The sequence below is a fragment of the Pristiophorus japonicus genome, chromosome 13 (genome assembly GCF_044704955.1).
Source record: "Pristiophorus japonicus isolate sPriJap1 chromosome 13, sPriJap1.hap1, whole genome shotgun sequence".
In the NCBI taxonomy this organism is placed as follows: Eukaryota; Metazoa; Chordata; class Chondrichthyes; family Pristiophoridae; genus Pristiophorus; species Pristiophorus japonicus.
The window spans coordinates 9,224,203-9,251,579 of record NC_091989.1 but is presented as its reverse complement, the minus strand read 5'-3'; the positions used below and the strand labels follow the sequence as shown (position 1 = coordinate 9,251,579).

Sequence of the window (27,377 nt, the reverse complement as noted above, 5' to 3'; positions counted from 1 at the left end):
CTCCACTTTAAAATAAAAATCTCATCCATGTGTTCAAATCACTCCATGGCCTCGCGTAAGGGTTAATATAAATCTTAAATAAAAAATTAAAAATCATGCACAAACGTTTAAAATTAGTTTATACAAATTTTGCCCCGGATTTAAATGTTTAAGATCATTTTTCAAAAAAATTAATTTTTATTGTATGTGCTTTATTGAAGGGACTTTTAATTAAATCGGAACATTTATTTTTATTCCAGTTGTATAAATTATTTGGGGATTCCTAATGCTTAATCGCATCCATTCGTAAATGGAATCTCGATAAGCATATTGGGAATCCTATCTGATTGGAGGACATGGCCCACATGATCCCAGGGATGCTGTGGGCCTTTATTATGCAGGTGTGCGTCTGCAGACCCCAGACCCAAAGTCTGAGACCCGGGAGCCTGAAGGTAAATGCAGATTTTTTTTTTTAATCGAGTCGGAGGCATACTCTGGAGGTGGTACCTCCAACCGCGAATTCTACCCCATTAAGATCTCTTTATCATAGACAGGTTTGCTTTAATATTGATACAAATGGCGGTTCTAATTTATTTACTCATACTTTTTTCACTACATCAAGAGTTGTTCCTGCAACTGAGTACATTGTTCATTCCTGTTGAGCCAAATTATTATGTTTGATCAAGTGAGTGATAATGTGCATGTGTAGCAGTGTGTTTTTGTTCTCTTTTGAATGTATTATTTGAATAATACTTGCATATCAGCTAATCTAAGGTCATAGATAATGCAAAACGTTGTCAGTTTACACAGAGGATCTTGGAAATGAGAGAGATCTCAAAACCTAGAATCACAAAAATATTTTGATTTGTAGGGATAAAATTGTCACTCTTTAAATGGAAGGTAGAACTGCCAAGAACAACAAATGCTTCAAACTTAACAGACATGTTAATCAGTTACTTCTATGAACATGACTGGAAACATCCTTAATTTATTTGAAACTAAAATTCTTTTGTCACTGGAAGCGATATTTTATTGGTGTAATATAAGCTGGTATTTCATTGGCAGCATTGCTTTCACGAAATTATAATTATTGGTCTGGTATCAGTGTAACCTTTTATTCCCCTCCCTCGTGTTTATGTAGCTTCACTTTAAATGCATCTCTGCTATTCTCCTCAACCACTTCTTGTGGTAATGAGTTTCTCATTCTCACCACTCTCTGGGTAAAGAAGTTTCTCCTGAATTCCCTATTGGATTTATTAGTGACTATCTTATATTTATGGCACATAGTTTTGGACTCCTCCACAAGAGGAAACATCTTCTCTCTGTCTACCCTATCAAATCCTTTCATAATCGTAAAGACCACTATAGATCAGATCACTCCTCAGCCTTCTCTTTTCTAGAAAAAAAGGGCTCCAGCATGTTCAACCTTTTCTGATTGATATATATCTCAGTTCTGGTATTATCCTTGTAAATCCTTTTTTCACATTCTCTATATCCTTTTATAATATGGGGACCAGAATTGTGCACAGTACTCGTAAGTATGGCCAAAGCAATGTTCTATATAGGTTTAACATAACTTCTCTGCTTTTCAATTCTATTCCTCTAGAATTTCTTGCTTTTATGGCCTTATTAACCTGTGTCGCTATTTCTGGTGATTTGTATATCTCTACCCCATTTAAATTCTTGTTTTCTAAGGAGTGTGTGGCCTCTTTATTCTTCCGACCAAAATTCACCACCTGGCACTTACCTACATTGAAATTAATTTGCCAATTACATGCCTAACATCTCATAGTTCGCATGATGTATTGGGGAGGTCACTGAGGCTCACTACACCAGGAGAAACACTTACAGATCCTTCCCTAATAACAGAATGAAGCAGGCCGAGAGAGCCTGATGTATTAGCAGCATGACAGGCTTTCCCATGGTGCATGGTGCCACTGACTATACGCAGATTGGCTTGCATGCTATGTATAACCAGCCTGGAGTATTTATCAATCGAGGGATTCCTCTCCTTCAATGTACAACTGGTTTGTGAACTCGGGCAGCACATCATGCAGGTCTCTGCCTGCTGTCCCGGCAGCAGTCGCGACTCTTTCATTCTCTGCTGCCTTTATTACAACCAGGCTGCCAAACTACAGGCTGGTTATTGGACGACAAGGGTCATCCCCTCCAGACATAGCACATGACTCCAATTAGGAACACGTGCACAACTGCAGAGCACACGAAAGCTAAGCTGCCACAAGGAACTTATTGGCCACACTTCACTAGAAAGACAAATAACATCAAATCCATTTACAAAACAAATTAAAATTCACCCTCATGTATGCCCTTAGTTGCCTGTCTTCCATGTTTATTTCCCTATCCCAATGCTTCTACGTGGTGTTTCCTCCAGTGGCTACAGCTTAGGAAGTAAATGGCTGCCGAGCTTCCATTGAGGACACTTCAGATGGCCTTGGAGAATCACCTCAAGCAGTTCTGGGCCCAGAGGGCTCGACTGCAACGTCTCGGCGTGAATTGCAGCATTCTGGGCCGGCTGCCTGTTGGTAATGGCATTGGGCATCTAGTGGAGGAGCAGGAATGCTGCCATCCTGAGAGGACTGCAAGTGCCCCTTCCATAGAACGAAGGCCAGCCCTGGGGCGGCACGTCAGCACGCTTGAACGCTTCTCGAAAACAAAGTGTTGGATTGATATGACGCCTGAAAGCCCCTTTCAACAGTGACCCACTCCCCCAAACCAAGATGGCAGCCGTCAGAGCTTCCATGCCAGCAGTTTGTGCTGCGATAGAAGCTGTTAGATTTGTCATGTGGAGTTGGCTATGTTGGACAGAATGGTCTCCATTCTCTGCGCAAAGCCTTGTTGGAGCTCCTCCATGCTCCCCGACATTGTGCGCAAACTCTCCAGCAGGCTGCCCAGTGTACCAAACATTCCATGGGCAGTGGTTGCTGTAGAAAGACATGCCAAAGTGTTCATTAATCACGTGTGAGCTTTGACGGTGTCAGCAGCCTATTTGACCTTGGGATCCCTGGATAGCCACTGGGAGCAGGAACCCTGGCTGACTTCACTCTTCCTAATCCAGGCGCTCCAAAGGCAATTGTGGCACCCCTACTGCTGCCCTGGCTGAGATTTTCTAACTCTGTACAGACGAGGCATCGAGCCACCATCGGGATCTGTATGGCTCGGCTACTCTTTCGATAAATTCACCGAGACAGTTGCAGCTCAACAAAAGATAATCACGAATGGCATTAATGTTTCTGATCGCACCTTGTACCTTTTTGTCAAAATTGAATTTAAAAATAACACAAATTTCTGGTTTCACAGAAAAACTTATGAGGTGGTTGTTCACTTTAAGCAAAATAAGCAAAATTCAGGTGGCTATTTTTAAGCGATAATGTAATAAATAAATCAAGCTGGTTTTTAAAAAAAAATCTATCTTTCAGGCCTTCGGCTGTATGTTTTCAATTATGGGTTAATTGTTTCAAGTGGATTATTTTTATCGTTTATTTGAAGGTACAAAGGGAAAACATACAGGGCAATTATGAAAATCGTGAGGACAGCAGATCGGGTTGCAGACTTCTGCAGAAGAACTTGCATGAAGTTAGAATGCTGCCCAAACTTGTTTGGGCCACTCATGGTTACTGACAAATGCCCCGAGAATTGCTCTGTTCACACTAAAACGAAATACAGTAAGTATTACAACTAGATAAATATTATAACTAGGTATTCTGACTAAGCAGCCTTAGACACGCGTAGGAAATAGTGAGCTGTTGTGTCCGATTCTGTGGAAATTAAATGTCTTCTTTGTCCATGGCCACAGCTATATAAATTTAAGTCTTATTTATTTTGAATCTTTCAATGCCACAGTCCAAAATATAAAGACCTTTGCTGACCTCATAAAATGTCTATTTTACAATTCGTGTCATGTTATTTATAGAACAATGAATCTGGACTTTTCGTCTCATTAAAATGCAATTTGTATCCACTCGGACCACCAAGTTCTTTATATCTAGGCCTTTGAAACAAGGCAAGAATTGGAAGGAAGGAGAGAGAATCAGTGCAGCCTGCTCTGCAGATCTTGAAGTTGATTGCAGAGCAGGGTTAGTGTTTTGGGAACAGTCAGCTCTTCCACCTTCTTAGTTGTTCAACTCTTGTGTTTCTGATTACAGCTGCTGTGGATAACTATTGGTGTACTAGCTAATCACTTTGTACACTTGGTGCTATAGTTATTGATTGCCATGCAAGTGTAGATTAGGAAATAACATGTGTTTCATGTTAATGTGCCTCTTGCCACTTTGAGAAGTATATACTTATAATGTACATACAAAAACTATTTCTGAAAATGTCTTAATAGTTTACTGATGGAATGTCACCTAACATTTTCTTGAGGGATGTGGTTATTTGAAGTGTCTTGCAAATCACTTTGACTGGTTCATAAAGTGAAACAGCAATAGTAACGTGATCATTAATGAGAGATTGAGTAGACTAGGCTAATATCCTCTAGAGTTTAGAAGAATGAGAGGTGACCTCATTGAAACATACTCAATTCTTACAGGGCTAGACAGGGTAGATGCAGGGAAGTCTAGAACCAGGAGTCACAGAATAAGGGGTCAGCCATTTAGGACTGAGATGAAAAATTTCTTCACTCAGAGGGTGGTGAATTTTTGGAATTCTCTACCCCAGAGAGCTGTGGAGGCTCAGTCTTTGAGTATATTCAAGACACAGATCGATAGATTTTTGAATATTCAGGCAATCAAGGTATATGGGGATCGGGCAGGAAAGTGGAGTTGAGGTAGAAGATCGACCATGATGTTGAATGGTGGAGCAGGCTTGAGGGGCCGAATGGCTGCTAATTGTGTTCTTATCACTGACCCAACCAATTTTTCCAACTTGAATTAAAATGAAGGGGAAGAACAGTGAAGTTCTGCAGCTCCAGTTTATCCAGCAAGGCAGAGATGACTTGTTTGATTTAAATATTCAATCATAACAGGAAACTGATCACCTCGTGTACGTTCATTAGGTACCTTTTATATATTTTTTTGTCCCAGCTTATTACTATGGAAAAAAGAAGAAAATCATCAGACCACCCGTTGGGCATGGCGGCAGCATAGAAAGCAACAAAAAACCCGCAAGGCGCAGGAAGAAGCGACGGTCTTGTTTTGTCCAAAAGAAAAAGCGATCATCCACTTCAGTGGACTACACGCCACAGGTATCAGACGCATTTTATTTACGGAGGTAACCGTCAAGTTGCTGTCTGAATGTGGGAACTTCATTAACCACAAATAGTTGGCACGATTAGCATTTGCTTGTTATGTAGGATTGTGGTAATGTTTCTATCAATCCATATACAGTTATACAACTGTATAAATGACAGAGATTTAGAACAGAGAGCAGGAGAAACATTTTTGCAGAGGGTTGTGGGGCTGTGGAAGAGTTGGGGATCGAAGCAGCGACCATGTCAACATTTAGGAAGTGAGGCAGGTGGCTGAAGAAACGGCGTTAGAGAGGTATGTGAACAGGGCGGACACGTGGGATTAGAGCGACTGCTCCGTGTGGAGGATAAACACCAGTATGTCTTGTATTCCTTGTCCCTTAAGCTGAGTTGAATTCTAAAAGCAAAGAACAGTGACTGAGTCTAGGCCTTTGCAAATACAGCAACATCTGGCTTTATTCGTACTTTCACATTCCATGTGTCCCAAATGAACTACAGGAAAATGGAGACGAGAAAGAAGATGGCCACGATGGGATGGACGATGAAACAGGAAGTGATGGAACGAGCTCGGAGCAGCGTGATGATCAGACGGACACATCCACCGAAATGCCTGACGTCAAACCAAAACGCTTAGGAAGGCTGAGATCAGCGTCAGAACTACCTCGGCCTCACATAGTGGACAGGGAAAGGCGGAAGAGAAGGGCGCGGACATTATCACTTTCTGAGGATGACAAATATGATTCTCTCAAATGCTCAGCACCAAAGGTAAATTGTATGATGCGTTCAGTGAGCTGTGGCTATTTTCTGTTTTCATGTTTAATGTATATTTATGCAGTTTAATGTATATTTATGCAGTTTAAAAAAAAAATGAGATGGAGGTACATTAAACCTAACTCATCTATTGAGAGACTGACTGGATCAAATTGGATCGGCTGGTCATTTTACACCCCACCTGAGTTTACTTTGTGACGGGGAACAGTAAAATCGTGTGGGGTATAAAATGACTGGGGGAGAAAAATAAGAATCTAGGCAAAATTTCAAGTGATACAGCTATTTAAACTTAGTGGCCAAGTAAGGGGCCAAAAATTCTGAAAGGCAATTCAACCCACTATTGGACTTTGCCAAAACTGGAGGGGAAGAAAGGTCACATTCCTAGGTTCCCCCACATAACAACTGTGACAACACTTCAAAAGGACTTCATTGGCTGTAAAGCGCTTTGGGATGTCCAAATGTCATGAAAGGCGCTATAGAAATGCAAATCTCATTCTTTAAAATAAAAGCCAAGCAAAGTGCAGTGAAGGGAAACCCAATACGTGTACATGATACCGAGTCCAGGAGCAAATCACATATGTGCGCAGCGTTTGACTCACTCTTTAATGGCTGACACAGTGGGCGTTATTTTGCATGAAGAGGAAGTGTAGCCCTCTTTTGCGTTCCAAGGTAGCAGTATAGCATTTCTACAATAAGCCGAGGGGATGAATAGTAAGGGCTGAAGTAACCTTCACAGCCCTTGTGTGGGCCGTATGGCCTACTCCAGCTCCTATTTCTTCTGTTCTTGGCGGTACCACACCTCTGGTAGAGTTTGGCTGCACATCAGATTACAGAACACAGCACAATTCTCTGACTCCATGGTGAATCAGAGGCTGCCCACACACTGCCTCGCACAAATCCAGATAAGTACGGCTCTGCCTGTGTTTGTGAGTGGGTCTTCTCCTTATGTGGCTCAGTGTCAAATTTCTTTGCTCAGAAATCTCTTGGACCTTGGGACGTTTCACTATGTTAAAGGCGCTATATAAATACAAGTTGTTGTTGGGTTGGTAATGGTGGATGTGAAAAACCCTCCTGTAGTACAGCTCACCTGTTTAGCAGCCCTCCATTGCTTATCCTTTTCCTCCCAAAAACATAAAAATGTCAGATTCCTGCAGGGAAACCCATTGCCCACATTTCGTGAACTTAAACAAAATGTGGCAGAGCCAAAACATGTGAAACAACAATGCTCAATACATCCTTCAAAATGAATAATATTTTTCTTTATCTCTCTAAATACTTCCACATTTCACTGCTGCCTAGCAACCCTTGACACCCACAATACATGAGCATATTGGTGAATGACTATTGATCCTGCGTAGTAGCCAGGAGATAGCAGAACTGTTTGACATTTTCTGACCTTTTTAATATTGTAATGAACCCTCTTCTTGGCAGGAACTTCCTGCACTGTTTATCTCACCTTCTGGAAATGCAAGTTGTGAGCAGAGAACCAGCATCACTGATCTCACCCATTTTAATACTTCACCTATATCCCGATGTGTTACGGCACATAATGGAACCTGAAAATCGCAACTATTAGCACTGAAAAAAGTTTCCTATCAGCTTTCCATTACAACGGCCCTAAAATAAAATGATATATTTCCAGAAGATCAAATGTAAAAGTGATTGAATTAGGATTATTTTACAAACACTTCAGAAAGGGAACACAAACAAAGAGCTGGAAACACTCAGCAGGTCAAGCAACATCTGTGGAGAGAGAAACATAGTTAACGTTTCAGGTCGATGACCCTTCGTCAGAACTGGGAAAAGTTAAGAGATGTGGCAGATTTTAAGCAGGGGCAGGGAAAGGGTGGGGGGAGGAAAGAACAAAAGGGAAGGTCTGTGAGAGGGTGGAAGGCAGGAGAGATTAAATGATAAAAAGGATGATGGTGCGAGGCAAAAGGAGATGGTAATGGAACAAGTGAAGAAACAAAAGATGGGTCTAGTAGAGGTGTAAATGGGAATGGCAGTCATCAGCAACAGCTGCTTGAGAAAGGGAAACTTTCTATAACAATTTAACTACATATTTAATCAAAACTGTTCATTCTGTTGTATTAAATACATGATGCAACATATCGCTTAATTCCTTAAGATAGAAAATAGGTGCAGGAGCAGGCATTCGGCCTTTCAAGCCTGCACCGCCATTCAATATGATTATTGCTGATCATGCAACTTAATGATGCTATAACAGATTACAATGAAAATGCTGTAAACCGTACTGCATTATTATTTTTAATTTCTCCCCTCTTTGTCTGAAGGTTCTAACTCATGATGGCAGCCTATAGGTTCCATGGGTCTTCCAGTAACTTATTCATTTGGCCATCACATGCGAGCCTAGGTAGTGACTGGCGGTAGACTGTTTTACTATGGGAGAAAGGAAAATGGCCCTGCTCTCATCTGAGGCACATTTGCACATGCATTTCCCGGCAGCAATCCGTAGATAGCAATCCGGAGCAGGTGCCCTGGGTGAATTCAACTCCCTTTCCTAATCTTAAGGGCAACTGTAGCACCCCACCATTGCCCAACTGAAATTAGTTACGCAGCAATGACAACAAATTCAAGCTGGCACTTCCATGCTCGGTATAGCTCAGTCCTGCATCGCGCAGTGCAATTACCCACTGAAGTTATAACATGTATGAGCTAATTGGGGAGAAAACATTAGCTTCACGAGTGCACTTATTTTTCTACTGGTTATTTTAGATAACAAAAGATTTCTAAAGGACAACACAAATAAATACTTGGTTTGAAGCCCGATACATTCTTTCACCCATGTTGTTATTTCTATCACAGTGTGATAATTAATCAATTTCTTGTTTTGTAGGAAATTAGGCAAAATGAAGAGGATAAACTTGTTCTGGAAAGTAATCCCTTGGAATGGTCAGTGGCTGAAGTGGTCAGATTTATCAAATCCACAGACTGTGCGCCTCTTGCAAAAATATTTCAGGAACAGGTAATTTTACAAATGGATGCCTTTCAAAATTCAAGATCCTGAGAACGGTTATTTCAATGTTATGTATGTTACAGAAAGGTTGTCTCATTTTCACAATTCTATGCCGAGCATAGAAAGATCTAATCTTTTGTGTGGGGGTGGGGAGGGGGAGGGGGAAGAGGAAGAGGAGAGGAGAGAGAAAAGGAGGAAATCATTTATATAAAAAAAAAATGGGGATCAAGAGACCACCATTACTTTTTTTCCCCCGATGCCTGTCATCTCTCAGGTGGACGATGTGGCTGTATTTTCATATTTTGCTGCAGTTTGACCCCTGTTTCCATGGTGACAGGTTTTGCAGGGATATAAGGCAATCTGCCCCTCTACCTGTCTCGAAGGAATAAGGCAGCCTGATGTGATATTTGGTACACCATGCGAATACTTCCACAACACGTTGTAAAGACAATCTTGCCTTTTAGTATTGAATGCACCAAGCAGAGGGGTTGATTCAACTTACTGAGACTTAAATTTTATAGCCTACCTCATAACAGATAAAGGAGAAGATATTTCAATTGTAGAGTGTCTGCTGATGTGGTCAAGTAGTTAATTTTGCATTATAATCTTTGTTGTTTATAATCCATACTTGAAACCTCTCTGTTGAGGTCAGAGCATCTGTGCTGTGAATTGTGTGGTAAAATTAGCTAATGTGCATCCTTTGGAGTGGTTCAGATGTTTAGAGCAGCTTCTTTAATAGAAAGTTATCAATACTGCATAATGTTATGACAGACTGTCACTCAACTGTGTACAACATAGTGGATCGATTACACAAGTATCCACCTGCTTTATTCATCCCACAGAATGTTGGGGTAAAAATTCCACAGCCTGGAGTTTTTGCTCAGCTGCGTGATTTTTTTTTTTTCGGCGCAATTCGACCGAAATCACGGAGCCAGCGCGGAAGATCATGGAATTTTAAGCACAAGTTACGTTCAGTGCAAATCCCGACTATCCGCGATCTTTTGCACTAGACGCAGGCCTCGCCCACAAAACTGGCTACGTCTCCAGAGTGAATTAATCACCATTGGGAGTTTCTGCTAATTGCAGACCTTCGAGGAGGTTCTAAAAATTAAACTGGTTCTTTTGGGCGCAAGAACACTAATAAGCACGTTTTAAAAGCCTTTGAATTTTTTTAATTTATTAAAACTGACTACCTCAATATAACTAACAAATTGGTTCGTGTTTTTTTTAAAGTCACTTTGTTAATCGGGTTGTGGACCAGACACTAATTAATAATGCTTATTTTTTTGTGATAAACCCATTTTTAGCGATATTAATCAATACACCAAGTTACCACTCTTAAATATATCACGGAATATTTTTTAAAGCAGCATTTCTTTTTAAAATTTATGTTCTTAAAATGTTGCCCTTTTGTGCTAGTTGATGGCAGATTTTGCATTGAGCGATATGCAATTGAGTTTGGGCAGAAACTTGAGGGAGGTAAAAAACACTTCTGAAAACTAAAGCAATTTTGGCCACAATTTGCGGCAGATCGCAAATTACCCGCACTACTGTGTTCATAGGAAGTGTACATCATGAAATCGCATGCTGTCATTTTATGTTTGACAGTCACGGACCAGTGGTGCACAGTTTCTCTGGGCATGTGCCAAGATGTGGAACTTTTTAAAATACTGGAATGTAAAATGTGTATTCATGCCACTGGAAATGTTGAAAAGGCTATGATTTAAATCACTACGGAGTACTTTGGGCTCCAAATTTACAGTATAAATTATGCAGTAATATGCGACATGTACTCATTACACAGAGCAAAATGATTCATTCTAATAATGAAAAGAACATTTTATTCCTTGATAATTAAGATATTAAATCAGTGGATAATTATGTCTAATCATTATACATTCACTTAAGTGTTTATATAAACTTCTATGAATTAATTTTACCATGCAAAAAAATTATTTTTGTAAATCATAAAGGTTTTCTCACCAATTACACACCCTTCTCAGTCAATTTTCACATTTCTTATAGAATCTGACACATTTCATAGGTGTAGCACCAACTGCATTATTGGAAACTTGCAGTCTTCGAGTCGTAGTCTCAACAGGACTTTACTTTTATATTAAAAACATTTCTTGCTTGATCATTTAGATTGTTATAGAATCATGGAACTGTAATTACAGAGGTTATTCAAATTGTTACTCTAGTCTTTCTATGTGGTTGGAAGGAAAGTGATGAACTATACAAGTGTTTAGGGCTAGAAGTAGAGCGCTAACGTTTGGAAGAGTCGCTTAAATGTATTGCCAGGTGAAAAAGATTTGCTGCACCCGAGAACTTCAGCTTTTGTGCTCCAAGAGGGAAGTGGAGCCCTAAATCAATCGCTAACACTTCCCTTAGAGCGGCAACGTGTGTGAGAGGGGCAGTAGTGACAGAAAGCAATGTTCAGTGCAGCGCTGCCGTCTTTGGAAGCGCCTTCCCTCCCTTAAAGGGAAGGGCCAATGATGGGTTGAATCAATTTCCATGCTGTCTCTGTGGGGCCATGGGACCTGTGCTACGTGCATAACAGCCCAAGCTCTCTGAGTGGATGGGTGAGGAATCGTGGGGTCAAAACCAATCCGAAGGCACCAGACTGGGGAGAGTAACAAAGTTTGCCCTACCTGACCACCTCTGCCTTTAAATGTCGCTCCCCAAGCGGCCACTCGAGGTGACAGCACCTCCGGCAACTGCTATTGTTGACACCCAGCGCTGCTGCAGGGGGCCAGAGCGAATATCACATCCAGGGCGCTAACCGGGCGCTGCGCACCGGATGACACCATGAGAGCGAGACAGTATGTTTAGCGCCAGCGCAAAAGCACCAGGGAAGTTCATGGGCGTCAGTGAATTCACCCCACCCAATCAGTAACCCCTTAGTGCCCCGTTACCGCCCCCCCCCCCCCCCCCCCGTAGGTGCTAACGGGAGGTTCATTAATGATTTAGACAAGGGGATTAAATGTAGTATCTCAAAATTTGCGGATGACACTAAATTGGGTGGCAGTGTGAGCTGTGAGGAGGATGCTATGAGGCTGCAGAGTGACTTGGATAGGTTAGGTGAGTGGGCAAATGCATGGCAGATGAAGTATAATGTGGATAAATGTGAGGTTATCCACTTTGGTGGTAAAAACAGAGACACAGACTATTATCTGAATGGTGACAGATTAGGAAAAGGGGAGGTGCAACGAGACCTGGGTGTCATGGTACATCAGTCATTGAAGGTTGGCATGCAGGTTCAGCAGGCGGTTAAGAAAGCAAATGGCATGTTGGCCTTCATAGCGAGAGGATTTGAGTACAGGGGCAGGGAGGTGTTGCTACAGTTGTACAGGGCCTTGGTGAGGCCACACCTGGAGTATTGTATACAGTTTTGGTCTCCTAACTTGAGGAAGGACATTCTTGCTATTGAGGGAGTGCAGCGAAGGTTCACCAGACTGATTCCCGGGATGGCGGGACTGACCTATCAAGAAAGACTGGATCAACTGGGCTTGTATTCACTGGAGTTCAGAAGAATGAGAGAGGACCTCATAGAAACGTTTAAAATTCTGACGGGTTTAGACAGGTTAGATGCAGGAAGAATGTTTCCAATGTTGGGGAAGTCCAGAACCAGGGGTCACAGTCTAAGGATAAGGGGTAAGCCATTTAGGACCGAGATGAGGAGAAACTTCTTCACCCAGAGAGTGGTGAACCTGTGGAATTCTCTACCACAGAAAGTTGTTGAGGCCAATTCACTAAATATATTCAAAAGGGAGTTAGATGAAGTCCTTACTACTAGGGGGATCAAGGGGTATGGCGAGAAAGCAGGAAGGGGGTACTGAAGTTGCATGTTCAGCCATGAACTCATTGAATAGAGGTGCAGGCTCAAAGGGCCGAATGGCCTACTCCTGCACCTATTTTCTATGTTTCTATGTAAACCAGGCGAATTTTTCTTCCTTGTTGTTAACAAATGCATCGTTGTCATGGTTAAGGTAAAGACCACAGTTGCATTTTATTCCACGATGAGGTTTTGCTTTTTGACTTCTCCCACAAGATTACAATTTCCATGTGTGTATCTCTCCCCTGAATTGGGGGAAATGAGCCTGTATGCTTCATCAAACATTTGCTAATTTAATTCATACACACGAAATAAAAAAAGCAATCTTATTTTCTATTCGGTATTCCCCGTGTACATGATATGTTAAATTTATTGCAGTTTGCTTTTGAATGGTCTCTTGAATTCTGTGGTTTATGTATACAGTGGGATTCAGTTGGGGACATTTTTTGTTTGACAAGCATGAATTTGCTGCAAAATGATTTGTCTCTAGAGAAACAATCAAAATGAACCATTTTGTAGTGGAGGCACTGGAATAAGCAACATGTTTCTTCAGTACAGATTTGTTGTTCCATGTTGTAGAGATTTTGATTGTTGCTCATTTTTGAAACCCTTCGACGTAAACGAAATAGTGAGAAATACATTTTTGTCAAAGAATTTGGATGAAAACATGAGAATAAAAAGGGAGTAAGAACAGGTGTGAAGAGTATATTGAAGTCATTCAGTAACAGCTGGTGTTTGGGGGATAGTCATTAAAGAATGCAGTCAACAGCAACTGCTGATACATTCCGCAGTTGTTTGGTGTGCCAAGGTGTATAATATATGTGCAATGTACACTTTGCTCGGAATTACTTTTAGTTTTTAATTAAGTAAGCTTTGGGAAAAGGTTGGTGAGTTTTTTTTGTTCGATACTGTTGTGAAGTGACTTAGCGAGAATTGCTTGCTTTACAGAGATAAAGCGATCTTATAATGGCCCAGAATCTCACTGCTTGTCCCATTTATTAGATTTTTTTCCCCTCAACCATTAGCTCAAATGTTTAGCCCAGCAAATTGCTGGAATTGCAAGCTGATAATGGTGCGGGGCATCTGGGACCTTGATGGGCGACTGAACCAACAGTCTATCTCCTCAATCAATGAGATTTAAGGATCAAGGGCCCAATTTTGGCCATGACTTGCACAATTTTTCTGAAGTTTTTTCTGGCGTAAGTTTAAAAAATGTAATTTTCCCCAAAAAATTTGCTCCAGAGTAAGTCAGTTTGGTATGATTTTTTTTCAAAAGGGGGTGTTCCCAGACACTTGGGCCTGTTTTGGCCATTTATGCCACTTTGGCCAGCTGAAACTTACTCCAAATCCACTTAGATCAGCGTATGTGGTCAGCTCTGAAAAACATTGCGGGCAGTGAAGAATTTGGCACAGGTTAGTACATTCAAAGCACCAACATTTACAAAGCACTAAACAAACCACAAAAATAAGCATTTAATAACAAATAAAAAATGCAAGGAAGCTGAGAGGATCTGCACCAAGACTTACAAAGCACTAAGCAATCAATCAATAACAAATAAAAAATAGAAGTCCAACCTTTATGCCAGAATCAAGTTTTTTTTTAAAGCCCCCCCCCCCCACCACAATCAAAACTCTCAAGCACAACCATCAATAAATAAAAAATAAAACTGAAGTCCTACCTCGGCCTGGGAAGTCAGCCGGCCGGTGTGGGAAGCCACTCGGCCGGGAATAGGGTGCGGCGAAGATCGGGACGTCCCTTCGGCCGGGGACAGGGGCTGTGAGCATCGGGTCCTGCTCACAGCCCGCAGGACACATGGGAGGGCAGGAGCATGCCTGCAGCTGCCGGCAGTGCATTCTGCGCTGGCCTGTTGCTCTGGCCCCACTTCACTAGCTACGCCACACTGGGACACCGGAGACTCGGCAGAGTGGGCCTCTTTTTTTTTTCGGCGCTGTTTCCAGCACGCAAAGTTGGTGCATTTAAGGTAAGTGCGCTGAAAAAAGGGGTTGGGGAAAATTGGGCCCAAAGAGACAGCAACAACGGATATGGGTGAATTAGAGTCAAGTTAGATGCCGAAAGAGAAATAGAGTGGAAAAGAAAGATTGGATTAAGAGAGGAATAAAAAAAGATAGTAAGGAAAAGTATTTTTTTTAATTTAAATTTTAAAAACCTCTGGCCAATTTACTACCTACTAATTACACGGCCTGCGATTTAAGGGAGGTAAATTCAAACCTAATCTGCGGAAACAATATTTCAGTGAGTGAGTGGTCAATCTATGGAACAGATTCTCTCGGGAGACGGTGGAAGTAGTTAGATTGATTCATTCAAATGCAAATTAAATAATTTTTTTCCAGAAAATATTTTGAGATATAATATGAGTAATTTGGGGCATGACGTGTGATAAGTGTAACATGTTTGGGAGGAAAAAGGTGAATTTAGACTTGCTGCTGAAGCCCTCAGCCATGCCTTTGTAACCTCTCTTGACTATTCAAACGCACTCCTGGCAGGCCTCACACATTCTACCCTATGTAAACTAGAGGTGATCCAAAACTCAGCTGCCCGTGTCCTAACTCGCACCAAGTCCCGCTCATCCACCACCACTGTGCTCACCGACCTACATTGGCTTCCGGTTAAGCAACGCCTCGATTTCAAAATTCTCATCCATATTTTCAAATGCCTCCATGGCCTCTCCCCTCCCTATCTCTATCTCCCAGCCCCACAACCCTCCCCGCTGCCCCCACAACCCCGGAGATGTCTTCACTCCTCTAATTCTGCCCTCTTGAGCATCCCTGATTATAATCGCTCAACCATTGCTGGCCATGCCTTCTGTTGATTAGGCCCCAAGCTCTGGAACACCCTGCCTAAACCTCCTCCGCCTCTCTACCTCTCTTTCCTCCTTAAAACCTACCTCTTTGAGGTCATCTACCCTAATTTCTACATATGTGGCTCGGTGTCAAATTTTTAATCTCATAACACTCCTGTGAAGCGCCTTGGGTCATTTCACTGTTAAAGGTGCCATTTAAATACAAGTTGTTGCTGCAGTTCCCAAAGCTCTTCACCACTCATGTCATGTCTGCCTCTGTTGTAGACTAAATAAGAGTTTGATTGCTATGATTAGTCAATAACCTCATTATCATTGTATCATGCGACTACCCAGATAGCAGAAGGCATTCTAGTTGCAGCTTGGTCTCCTCTCGTCCAGAAATTCCTGTGTTCCTATGTTGCCCACCTGAGGTCTTTCGCACCTATCCTACCTGCAATTAAAATCAACCCCTATGAGTTTTTTTTTAATTGTTCCTGGGATGTGGGTGTCGCTGGCAAGGCCAGCATTTATTGCCCATCCCTATTTGTCAAGGACGTGCTACGCAATGTTCCCGTTTAGCTGCACGGCCGCTTTTAATTGGAAAAACTGCGCATGTGTGAAAATTTGAATGGGCCACGCAGCTCGTTAAAGGGACCCCCAAAAATATTAGTGGGAACCTTGGTGCCAAGTATGATGTTTTCAGGACAATGTGTTTACCACAAATTCTTCATTTTTTTTCTGAATATGCCTGTGATCAGAATACAGCAATTATGAAAGTTAAGTTAATACAGTCTGGACGATAATTTAACCTATTTGAAAATTTCATTCTGAAATTTGGTCATGAGGTGTAAAATGGTTGCTTATACTTGCAGGATACCAACATCATTAAAGCTAGTTGGTAAAATAATGGGCAAAGTTTGTGCCAGGCACGATCAGGTCTTCTATCATTTATGTGCAAATGGCTAATTATTTTCCTCAGATTTGTTGACCAACCATTGCTGGCTCAACGATAGTTGACACAAATTCCGCAACTGAATAAACAGGCTGGAATATTCCTCCTAAATTGTTAAAAAATAAAGTGGACATTATCTACTTCACTTCTGTGGGGCCAGTTAAATGCGAGTGGTGCGTGAATACACCTTTGCCACCCTCCTCCGAGATCTTGAAAATTATGCGCAGCTTATCGAAGGTGGAAATACTAATTAGTAGAAGCTTAATAACCCTGAGGCTAAGCCTAATGGTTCTCCAGTAAACCACATTCTACAGGGAAAATAGATGCAGAGGAGAACTGCAAACGTTTTATAAATTAGTCTTATTGTTTTCGCTGAACACAGCAGACAATTGTGTTATTTGGACAGACTAGATAAAAATAAATTAATAGTTTTAATGGTCATTGGAGACCTTAACAATACACGTGGAGGAAGAGCTATATTACATCATGGATCAGGTCAGTATACTTCTGCTGTAACACAATCCTTGATTTTGGCTCTCTTCAATTGAATGTTGTCAGTGTAGGTCATTAGGGTTATGAATAAGTCTCCATTTAACAGTTTTTCTATATTTAGGATTGATTTGTAACCAAAGACACCGATCAAATAGAACCCAGCAAGGTTTGCCCATAATTTACATGCATAAAAACCTAAAGAGGACCAGGAATATACCTTACAGTCTGTGGAACTTATTACTGCATTAAGGGGCGTATTTTCTGCTTTTGGGGAAAGGAGATTTAATCTACCAATTTTTGTAAAAAAAAAAAGAAAAATTCATGGCAACAAATTAAAATGGCACCTCACTTTAGTTTTTAATTTGGAGGATTTTGTGAAAAAATTTTCCAGTGGGGTTGGTGGTACAAATCAAGCCAATTACTGTTCCAACAATGATGCTCACTTCTTACAGCTCCAATAGCTTTGCAGCTATTTTTTTAATTAATTATTCTGGATGTGGGTGTTGCTGGCAAGGCCAGCATCTATTGCCCATCCCTAATTGTCCTCAAGAAGGTGGTGGTGAGCCCTACAGTCTTTACTCATTTGCACATGTTGGTATTGTGTCAGCATGAAATCAATAACAACAACTTGTATTTCTATAGCGCCTTTAACTTGTAAAACTTTCCAAGGCGCTTCACAGGGAGCGTCATCAAACAACCTTTGACACTGAGCCACATAAGGAGATATTAGGGCAGACTTTGTCGAGGAGGTAGGTTTTAATCCTGCTCAAATTACAAGAATCCCACCTACAAAGCCGTTGAACTCAAAGTGACGGTATCACAGGCGCTGATGCAGATTCAGTAGCCAGTGGTATAAGTCCTCCTTCCTGCATGTGCTTTGCAGTCACTCCACTTCTTTCCAAACCTCCCCAACAGTACTCTTTCCCCTAGGGAAGTATGTAACAAAATTGTAAGTCCGTCACTTCTCCGATCACAAGGGATAGCACCGTAGCAAAACACAATAAATACATAACACACTTATTGATGCAGTAAATGTGATTCTCCTCTTGCATATTTTGCCATATATGCTTATTTATTTGAGCATAAGAAGTGTTAGCCATAATGAAGCAAAACTATATGCAGTTTTGAGCCGTGGCTCAGTTAGTAGCACTCTCGCCTTTGAGTTAGAAGGTTGTGGGTTCAAGTCCCACTCCAGCATTTGAGCACACAAATCTAGGCTGACACTCCAGTGCAGTGCTGAGGGAGTGTTGCACTATTAGAAGTGTTGTCGTTCAGATGAGATGTTAAACTGAGGCCCTGTCTGCTCTCTCAGGTTGATGTAAAAAATCCCATGCCACTATTTTGAAGAAGAGCAGGGAAGCTATCCCTGGTGCCCTGGCCAATATTTATCCCTAAATCAACATCACTAAAAACAGATTATCAAGTCATTATCACATTGCTGCTTGTGGGAGCTTGCTGTGTGCAAATTGGCTGCCGTGTTTCCTAACCCGCCCCCCCCCCCCCCCCCCCCCCCCGAGATCGTTGCACTCCTCTAATTCTGGCCTCTTGAGCATCCCTGATTTTAGGGACCGTTGGTGGCCATGCCTACTGCTGCCTAGGCCCTACGCTCTGGAATTCCCTCCCTAAACCTCTTCGCCTCTCTACCTCTTTCCTCCTTTAAGACGCTCCTTAAAACCTACCTATTTGACCAAGTTTTTAGTCATCTGCCCTAATTTCTCCTTATGTGGCTCAGTGTCACATTTTGTTTTATAACACTCCTGTGAAGCGCTTTGAGACATATTACTACATTAAAGTTGCTATAATAATGCAAGTTGTTCTTACCACAGTAACTGCACTTCATTGGCGTAGAGCGCTTTGGGAAGTCCTGAGGTCGTGAAAGGCGCTATAGAAATGCAAGTTCTTTCTTACAGGGTTTAATGTAGAGATTTTATCAGCCATAGTTGCACTATACAAAGCTCCAAGCAGGAACCACTCTATCCTCTCATCTCCCTCAAAGAGCTGTGCAGTATTTGTTTCAGAATGTAAATGTCATGAATACTTTGTGGAAATCATATATTTTCTGGTCATGGTCACATACTATTTGAGAATCAATGTAGCCATATACACGTCCTGGACAAGTCCAAGTGTATGTCAGATTAGCTCAGCTAATAGCACTAAATATACTCCGTCAGAAGGACCATAGGTTAAAATCCCACTCCAGGACTTGAGCACATTCGTGCTGTGGGAGTACGACATTGTTGAATGTGCCGTCCTTCAGATGAGACATTAAAATTGATCCTGTCTGGTCAGGTTGGTGTAAAAGATTTCCTGGAACTATTTGAAGAAAAGCTGCAAGTTTTCCTGATATTCTGCCCAGCCTACCTTCCTCAACCAACACAACCCTAAAACTGTTCATCTCATTTGCCCTTAGTGAGTCCTTGTTATGTGAAAAACTGGCTGCTGTGTTTGCCTACGTAACAATAGTGCATGCAAATAGCTGTTAAGTGTTTTGAGATGTCCTGAAGACGTGATGAGTGTCTCTGGTTCCCTGTACCTCGAGGAAACTAACAAGATGGTAAAATTGAGGTTGTCTTTGCTGCTGCTAGTTATCACTGACCAGGGCGGAGAGATGTGTGCGGTGTAAACACACTTTGAAAAAATGTAACATCTCCACCGACTCTTGGGAATCCCTAGCCCAAGACTGCTCAAAGTGGAGGAGAAGCATTCGATAAGGCGCCGAATACCTCGAGTCTCTTCGTCGGGAGCACGCGGAAGCCAAGCGTGAACAGCGGAAGGAGCGCACGACAACCCAAGCACCCCACCCACCCGTCCCTCCAATCACCGTCTGCCCCACCTGTGACAGAGACTGTAGGTCCCCACATTGGACTCATCAGTCACCTGAGAACTTATTTTAATGTGAAAGCAAGTCATCCTTGATTCTGGGGACTACCTAAGAAGAGAAGTGGTGAAACAGGCCTCAACTTATCTAAATGAAATGCTAGATGTTGAGGGTAGTGTGGTGTCCTTTCAGGTCTTTATTCGCCATGTGATGCATCGTATTCACAGTGTTCATGCGTCTCCTCATCGCTGCTCTCCTGCAAAGACCAGGTGGCTAATTCTGTTCATGGTGGATCTGCCTTCTGAATCCTCTATATAATCTAAGCTGTCTGGATGTCATCCTCTGCTCCCACTGCACTAAGCCCAACAGCATGGCATTGCACCTATTCTGTGACATCCGTCAGTGATGCGCTGATGCTTCCAAATATTTTGACATTGCAATAACTGCATCAGAGCACAGTTACTTACCTCTCTCCCAATGGAAAATTGCTCCATTTTCTTGATGGGCCATTAACAAGATTTTAGGAGGCCTTAACAATCCAACATTGTGAGGTTTTTTATTCCTGTTAATAGGAGAACACATGTTTTCTTTGAACATTAGGTAGAAAGCTGAACAGAGGTAATAAAACCACAATTGCTGTTACCACATATAAATCTTTGGTGCATTTACTTGATTTAAAAGTTGATAACTTTTAACTAATAATCTGAAACATTTTTTTTAGAATATCTTAATGTGCAAGTCAGTGAAATCTAGTGGCAGAAATAACTTCTGTTCTCGGTACAGTAAATAGAAACCTCGATAGAAATGTTGAGATCAAAATTTGCTTCACCCCAACTCTTTCTGGCAAAGAAGTAATTTTAAGAAGTCTCCCTGTTTATTTAGTAGCACATCATGTTCTTTTCAAGTATGAATCACAATGCAGTGCTCACAGAACCAGTGTAAAATTACTTTCAAAATGGAAGAGTGAGCCAAAATAAATATACTTTATGATTCCTTGGCTGCAGTCACACATGCATTACTGCCAGATGAAGCTGGGTAAGTTAATATAGTTCTTTCCTGTGACATATATTCAGGGACAATATTACCACAAGATCACATTGACCTATGTAAATGTAATCGAACATGCATTTTATTGCACCTTTTTTTGGCATTTGTATTCATGTTGCCCCAGATACAACTCCGAACGGAGGTACAATATCTTATTTTTCAGACAGTTTGATGGTTCTATTCAAGACTTAAAAGATATTCCATAGTAAGTCAGAGTGGAGAGCCAGTATTTCCACGTGTAAATAAAATGAATTTGGAATCAAATTCGCCCTGTATTTACAGTACGTACAAAAGGCTCTGCTGGTAAACTATATTACTGTTTTCCTCTTTCAATATCCCGAATTCAGTGAATTATTGGAACATTTATTTATTTTTTTATCTATCCCACAGGACATCGATGGCCAGGCACTACTGCTCCTGACACTGCCAACAGTCCAGGAATGTATGGAGCTTAAACTTGGCCCTGCTATCAAATTATGTCATCACATCGAGCGAGTGAAAATTGCTTTCTATGCACAGTACGCTAACTGACTTAATTTGTCACAATTCCTTCTAATCTACTTTGTCCAGAATTGCTCCAAACTGGACACTGGACCAATGTGTTCCGACTTAACACAACAGAAAGATATTCATCTGCTAACTTACCAGCCAGAGCAATGTTGTGAAGTAGACCTTGTGAGCATTTTTTTTTTAACTTGCCATTCACATAAGTAATTTGATCAAAATGAAGTAAAAAGTTGCATAACTATAAAAGGGCCTCTTTTACAAGAAGGTGGATACGACAACACATATGAATGAGATCGGTCACCAATGGGCACATTATGAAGAACAATCAAATGTGAAGCACTTCAGAGATTTGTATAGAAATGAGAAGCTATCCCTTGAATGTGGATTTCAAAGTGATTACCGCAGCCATGTTGTCGAAGATTCATCGCTTGGCAGGCTTTCGAGACTTGCTGAGTCTTCAAGCTGTAACTCCCTATTATCTCATTTGGAATGGTGGCGTGTGAATTGGAGTCAACCGAGAAAGGACAAGCCTGATCCTGGAGGTACTGAATGTACTTCTGACAACAGTCCATCAATCTGCTTTGCACTCCCGTTGAACAATATTTCTGTACAATCCTCCAGTTCATCTCCATTTGGTTGTAATTTATATTTTGCCAATTTGGTTAGGAATGTTGTCAACCTGAGTTACAAGGAGAATGTTTAACTCCCATGGCGCTGTGCTGTCTAGTTTAGAACGGGGACCAGAAAGTACGAGGAGCAGTTCTGCTGCCCTTTATTGTCAGGTTTCTTTAAACCTGTGGTTATTAGCAGCCAAACAATGAATCCAGTTCAAGCTGACTGAAGTTTAATGAGATCAGGACTACCTGTAATGAACTAGAACAGGTTATTATAACCCAGAGTTGAGTGTGAAATTTCTCTGCAGTAATAATTAATGTCTAAAATAAGGAGGTGACTGACACTGGTAGAATATAAATTATCTTCTAAAGAAAAAATGAAAAGTTGTATATGATTTTACATGTAAAAAGGAAAAACAGGTTTTCGAGAGGACAGGACAGTGTGATCTGCCATCATGAATTCTATGTGTTAAACTCGAGTGTTGATAATTTGAAGTGATATACTATTACTGCACTACAGTGTGTGGGTATAGAGATATTTTCAAACAGAATATGCCACAGTTTTATATATACACTTTGAAACCAATTTCACAAGGTACTTTGAGCTTCAGCACCCAAAAGACAAGTTCTGTTATGTTGTAGACATTAAGATGAATTGCATCAATTGTTTGAATATTTGCAACATGTTCGTGGAGGAAGAACTGCAAGTTCAAGATACCTTACAGCAATGATTTTTAAACCTTTCTATTAGACCCACCCCCCCGCTAATTATGGCACATTCCTGGAGATTCAAAGCAAGCTTCTGAAATACATTATGCTATTGATGCAGAAAACAACAGTGTATTAGCATATTTTCATCTGCACAGTTAAAAGTAAAACATGTTTGGTTTTATTTAGCTCCTTATAACATTGTCTAAATATATCTGTGCTTCACACAGTGAATTTCTGTTTGGAGTGTTGTGACTTGGAACATTTTTACTGTGTAGACTAATTCATAATTTAGTATTAGAATTAAATTGTGATATATTTTATGCGCCAAATGTTTGAAGACAGAACTTTTTCTTCAAATAATGCACTGCGTTTAATCAGTCACTTATTTTCCATGTCTTTCTCTTTCATACAGAAAAGTTTATTTTTGGGGGGAAAAACCTTTTCTGGAACAATGACAGCTATAGTGAATACCACACCTTTGCAGTCCCATAAGGACTTGATTAAAAATAGTCTAGGCTTCAGATTTCTCCACCACAAGCCATTTAATGTTGAGGATAATTGTGGTGGTTATTGTCACTTGGCAACCCTTGTACTGTGAGCAACAGAGGCAGAATGTTGGAGGGCTCAGGTTTGCTTTTTAACTCTTTCTGGTCAAAGACTTTTGTTGCCATAACGGATACATAACAGTCAAAGTTACTAGTTATTTCCGATAATCTGCTCATCCAATCCTCGCTGTGTGCCGCTCACCTTGCGCACACAAGATATTTGTATGCATTCAAGGAATGTGTTTGGTGTTTATGCCTACAATCAATACGGTAAGCGTACTAGTTAATGTTAAAGCCAGCAACTACAAAGTTGAAGGTATTAAATGACGGGCTGTAGAGAGGTGGCCCCATGTTCCAGTAAAGAACGTGCAGACTTACCAATAATCGCAGAAAGCCAATGTGAGCTAGGCTTGCCTTGCCACATGTGAAGACTAATCGCTGGGTCAAAAATCCTGGAGCACAACAAAGTTGGGAGCAAAAGAGCATCAAATCGAAACTTTAATTTGTTACACTCTATTTCACAGTACTAGATCACTGTTTCCAGAGTAAAACCATGCGGTAACCGCATCTTCTGTGTGAATTTTTCAGAAGCACGAGGTTGAACATCTGTTAAATTTCCTATTTGTTGCAGTACAGGAGATCCAATAGTGAGAGCGTTTGGGAGGAGCTACAACTAGCAACTTGTTCATTTGCCATTTTCCTCACTCCTAATATTTAAAATCTTTTACATGGTGTAAGAGTGACAAATATGCTTTTTAATTAAAATAAATCAGGTTGAAATAAAGTACAGTGCAATGAATTAAAAATTAGATACATTCTTTACGTGCAATCCTGTCCCACATAACAAAAATCACACATTTGTCATACAGTATGTTAATTTATTTTTAATAAACTAATTTTTGTAACCTCTAACAAATTTCAATATCCTACACTAAATAAGTGTTCAGTAAGCCATTCAGACTTGGATGAGACCTTGAATGCAGGTGATGTATGCAGTGATTCAGTTGTCTAAATATACAAAAAGTACACTTATGAAATCAAGAATGTCTGAAAGATATGAAGGCTACGAACATGCTTTAGGGTTAGTTTTTAATTTAAAATAATTTACAAAGCAAAAAATGGGGAAAAGGCCTCTGTTAAAATGTTCAGCCTTGATTTTTAACATTGAAACAGACTCTAATGATCTCTATCTCCATTAAATAGCATAATTAATATTCAGGAGATTTGGTTATAAAATTTGCATTTTCTTTCTGAAGAATTCACATTGAAAATATATTGGCTAGACACAGTTGTACAGAAGAGGGCTAATAGTATGTTATAAAGGAGTCAGACTCTAGGACATGTACGTCCGAGTAATATGGAAGTGTGCTTTGCTGTATAATGTGCCATTCTGCTCTTAAAGCAGGAATCCATTAAGAACACATACCATTTCATAGCTGCAAGGTTCTTTGTTGATGAATGCTGGAACCATATCTCTAGGGGCTGCTATTTGCCTACAGAAGTGCTTCAGCAAACCTTGTGCCTGAGTTACATTGGCGTTGGTAAGATTGGTCTGTGGATCTTGTTGCTTTTCCAGGGAATTTTGAGAAATGGGCCCTATTCACTATCTTGGGAACCTAGCAAAATCTCTCTATCTGTGTGCAAAACAAAAAACACAGCATCCTTAGCAAAACTGAGTATTGTTGTTGGTCTTAATTGGGGATTAAAAATCAGATTATTTAATTCCATGCTAAACTTAAACTGTATAATATATGACTTCCTAATTTGCCATTTAGTTCAGTAAATTCATTCTGCCACAGTGTTTTTATATCAGGCGAGGCAGATACCCTGAATAAAAAAGTATGCGAAATAATGTTAGCGAATGAAGTAGCTGCATTTTCATGAGGTTAAAGTCAATGCCACTATGCAAGAAATATTCAGGAAGAGTAATCCATTGTAAACATTTTGGGAAATTTGGTGAAATACAACTCCAGCGGATCAGCAGTTTTCCATTGACTTAAATGGAAAGAGTAATTGGGTGTATAATGGGAGTCCAATCCACTACTGCCCAATTTGGGTCCTACCGATGTTGAATTTCACCCCCTTGATATCATTAAGGGTTTTGATTTATAAGTTACTGCAGAGCAGTTACTGCTTTAGGTTTATCTTACTTCTGTATGGACGTACAGTTTGTATATGTGGTAAGAAAATTGCACATTCCATTTTAATGTGTATATGGTGTTCTGTTGTTTTATTTTTTAAACAAAATACATATATCGAAGATATGTTTTTCCCCCAGATCAGTAGAATAATGTGCAGATGACACTGATGTGATATGTGGAACTAACTGTGCATTGTAATGGTTTTCTTGCATGTTATGCTTACTGGAACTGTAATAAATCGCGCTATTGCTGCTTAATTTCTGAAGGAAAATATCCTGCTTTGTTAGCCTACTCAACCTTTATACATTTTGTATATATTTTGAAGAATTAAATCTATGCTATCTACATGTTACAGCCTTTGTCGGGTATTGTGCATATGTTTTCTGAAGCTGTGTTTAGCTTATTAAAATACAATAGTTCAGTTGCCGGAATCTAATGTTTGTACAACCAAGAAAAAATACAATGACCTATTTTGGTGATACTACATTTTGTTGAAGATTATCATTTCAGTAAAAATATTTCAAAAGCTTGTCAAAAAGATTGTGATGTCGAAAATGTCACGTTAAAGTTTCAGTACTGATTCCTTGTAGACCAGTGTGGTGGATACTAACTTCAGAAAAAAATTAAACACCAAAGAATTGTTGCAGTTGCTCTTTGGGACCACTTTCTATTTTATGTGCTCATTTGCATTTTCTATGCCATCTTTTATTAGTAGCATGTCTGTTCAGCTGGTTGGAAATTAAGATCATTTGTCGCTAACAGTCAGTAGTGACTCGGATCGCTTTCTCGCCGAATTGTAGCAGGGGCTCAAAAAACATCAAACTATTCCCAAGTAAGCACAAACATTGGTTATTTTTTGCGCAATGATTAGAAAAGTGGGGGAAAAATGCAGTGCATTGAAGAAAAAGCAAGGAATGTGTAACGGTCAGGCATAACTCAAACCGTGCTCTGCACTTGTTAAACGCTATTTGTGCGCCGTTTTGATGACGTGATGGGTTTCCTGAAACAATCACCAATTGAGTGTGGCTGTACCATGTCAGGTTAGCTACCAATGTTTGTCACTGAATATTAAAGATGCCCAAGGCAATTGTGGTATATAAAACAAAACATACAACACTTGTAAAAGGGAACTGGTTTAATATAAAGATGAAATAGTTTAAATTGTCTTGTCACTTTTGGACTTGGATCAAATAAATTAATCATTTGTGCATTTCGTACTGTGTGCCAGTCCCGGGATCTTCAAATTAGCAACCAGTTTAGGATCTTCTGATACATATGCAGCATCTTGCCCGCCCCCCTCCCTTTCAGTGCAAGTGTGCAGTTTATTGGAGTGCATTGTTGCTGATAGCTTGTATTCTACCTGGAACAGCTTAGCTATGTGATCACTGTGCAGCCTCTGCACTTTTTTTCATACCTCAAAAATGCACCAGAATGTACGGTTGGCTCGAACTCGGATGTTGCTGTAGGTCGTACAATGTACTTGACACACAAATAGTTTCAGTTTGAACAAACCTGTTGGGCCATCTGAGTTGCTGTCATTCCGAGATTGGGACTGAAAGTGAATTGTGTAACAGTGGGGGGGGGATGGGGTGTTTGATTTGAGCAAACTTCCTATTTCTGTTTCACCTTTTTAAGTGTTGTAATTTAAGAAATATTTTGTAACTGAAAGCAAGAAAACTTGTGGGGGTGGGGGGGGGGAGGAAATAATGAGTGACAACCTCCTCATACTTGTAAACATTCATTGCTGGATGGAAATACATTTCTGTTGCTTCTGAAAGTCGGAAGCCTACATTTTCTGACCACTGTTGTTCCATGCTGGGATTATCGACATTGGAATAAGTCAGTGTAGAAAATTTAGGCTAATGTGTGCTGAATTTGAATACGTTGCTTCCTTGGACTTGGCACTACGCTCAGAGCAGATCTTCTGCACATTCTGAGTAAATTGCTTTAGCTTGCAAACTAATTTGAATTATTCCTGTTC

At 40.5% G+C, this 27,377-nt stretch overlaps 1 protein-coding gene across 2 annotated transcripts in view; it reads left to right on the top strand.

Moving 5' to 3' along the window:
* The window catches only part of sfmbt2 (Scm like with four mbt domains 2), a 201,609-nt gene extending 174,640 nt beyond the window's left edge, over window positions 1-26,969 (top strand). For both annotated transcript variants that reach the window (XM_070897121.1, XM_070897122.1), the window contains exons 17-21: window positions 3,487-3,662; window positions 5,022-5,182; window positions 5,684-5,950; window positions 8,814-8,942; window positions 21,269-26,969. In XM_070897121.1, the coding sequence (XP_070753222.1) occupies window positions 3,487-3,662; window positions 5,022-5,182; window positions 5,684-5,950; window positions 8,814-8,942; window positions 21,269-21,409 (874 nt within the window). In that variant the 3' untranslated portion in view covers window positions 21,410-26,969. The remainder of the gene's footprint in view (window positions 1-3,486; window positions 3,663-5,021; window positions 5,183-5,683; window positions 5,951-8,813; window positions 8,943-21,268) is intronic.
* Window positions 26,970-27,377: the final 408 nt, after the last annotated feature.